Consider the following 1,542-nt stretch of genomic DNA (forward strand, 5'->3'; position numbering starts at 1 on the left):
AAATCCCAGAATCCAGGACTGGGGAGGGATTCCTGGGAGATGGGGAAGCAAATCCTAGAATCCAGGACTGCGGAGGGATTCCTGGGAGATGGGGAAGCAAATCCCAGAATCCAGGCCTGGGGAGGGATTCCTAGGCTTCTCCAGGAGATATGGAAGCAAATCCCAGAATCCAGGGCTGAGGAGGGATTCCTGGGCTTCTCTGGATGATATGGAAGCAAATCCCAGAATCCAGGCCTGGGGAGGGATTCTTGGGAAGCAAGTCCCATATTCCAGGGCTGGAGAGGGATTCCTGGGATTCTCCAGGAGATGTGGAAGCAAATGCCGGGATCCAGGCCTGGGAAGGGATTCCTGGGCTTCTCCGGCAGATGGAGGGAAAGGGGACACACTGGGACAAATCCCATCTGTGGGCACTTCCCTTGGGAAAAGCTCTGCCTGCTCCAGGGTGTGAGGAGCTCATCCGAGCAAAAAAGCTGGATGTTTCCAGGCGGGAAGCCCTCCTTCTTACCATCGGAGTAGTGGAAGACGACGATCCGGCCCTGCTTGGGCTCGGCTTCCTCGGGATACACCATGGCAGTGCCCACAATGAAGTAGGTGTTGGGATCCTTTCCCAGCTTACAGGACACCAGGCTCAGGGCGTACTCGTTCTGCAGGAATTGGTGAGCGTGGAGCACTGGGCGAAAAGCGGGAAAAGGAGAAACTTTGGGATCATCCCGGACATTCCCTCTGCTGCTCTCCCACCATCAGCCAACGCCGTTCCCTAAACCTTGTGGCTGATGTTCCCCCAGGAACACCCAAAATCCCGGATTTGCAGAGGTTTTGAGGATCACCAGCCTCGACCGTGGGGTTTTCCAGGTGGGAGAAGCTGGATTTTGGGATGGGCCAGGTACCTTCGAAGGTGTGCTGGTCTATGATGAGCAGGTTGTGAACTTCCACCTCCTCTCCGAAGGACGTTTCGTGCGGAGCGGTGCTGCTGGAAAACAGCTTGGAGGTGCTCACGCTGCTGGATAAGGCCTGGAAAACGGGAAAACCTGTCAGATCCCGGTACTGCTCGGCATATCCACACAGCCCGAGGCAAGCAGGGAGCAGGAGAACGGATGGAAGTGAAGGTGGAGTAAGGAATGAGTAAAGGGACACATTCCCTGCTCCTGCAGAGGGAGGCTAAGTGAGGGAACTGTGGCTTCCAGAGGTGGATCCCTGGGAAAAGGAAACCCCTGGAGGGCACAGAGAAGCCCATGTGGGATATGGAAGGAGCAACACCCAAAAATAAAGGGATCGCAGGGAAAGGGGCGTGGGAAGCAGGACCTGGTCACCCCCATGGAGAGATCCCACCAGCCCGTTCTTGGAAGGAGGAATCCCTCCACAGCTTTGGAAGGGAAGACTGTCAAGGAAAACCTGGATTTGGCCTGGGGAATTATATCCCCACGGAGCAGGGGTGATCTGGGCTGGGATCTCAGATCCCTGTAATGCAGGGATGATCTGGGCTGGGATTTCAGATCCCTGTAATGCAGGGATGATCTGGGCTGGGATTTCAGATCCCTGTAA

General features: G+C 55.8%; 1 protein-coding gene across 1 annotated transcript in view; it reads right to left on the minus strand.

Moving 5' to 3' along the window:
* The window catches only part of DDB1 (damage specific DNA binding protein 1), a 14,887-nt gene that overhangs the window by 3,478 nt on the left and 9,867 nt on the right, over window positions 1–1,542 (minus strand). Inside the window, exons 18-20 of the mRNA XM_017838928.1 lie at window positions 1,311–1,363; window positions 888–1,145; window positions 506–670 (exon numbers count right to left, since the gene is read on the minus strand). Coding sequence (XP_017694417.1) covers window positions 506–670; window positions 888–1,145; window positions 1,311–1,363 — 476 coding nt within the window. The remainder of the gene's footprint in view (window positions 1–505; window positions 671–887; window positions 1,146–1,310; window positions 1,364–1,542) is intronic.

The sequence above is a fragment of the Lepidothrix coronata genome, unplaced genomic scaffold, assembly GCF_001604755.1.
Source record: "Lepidothrix coronata isolate B3197 unplaced genomic scaffold, Lepidothrix_coronata-1.0 Scaffold369, whole genome shotgun sequence".
NCBI classification, from domain to species: domain Eukaryota; kingdom Metazoa; phylum Chordata; class Aves; order Passeriformes; family Pipridae; genus Lepidothrix; species Lepidothrix coronata.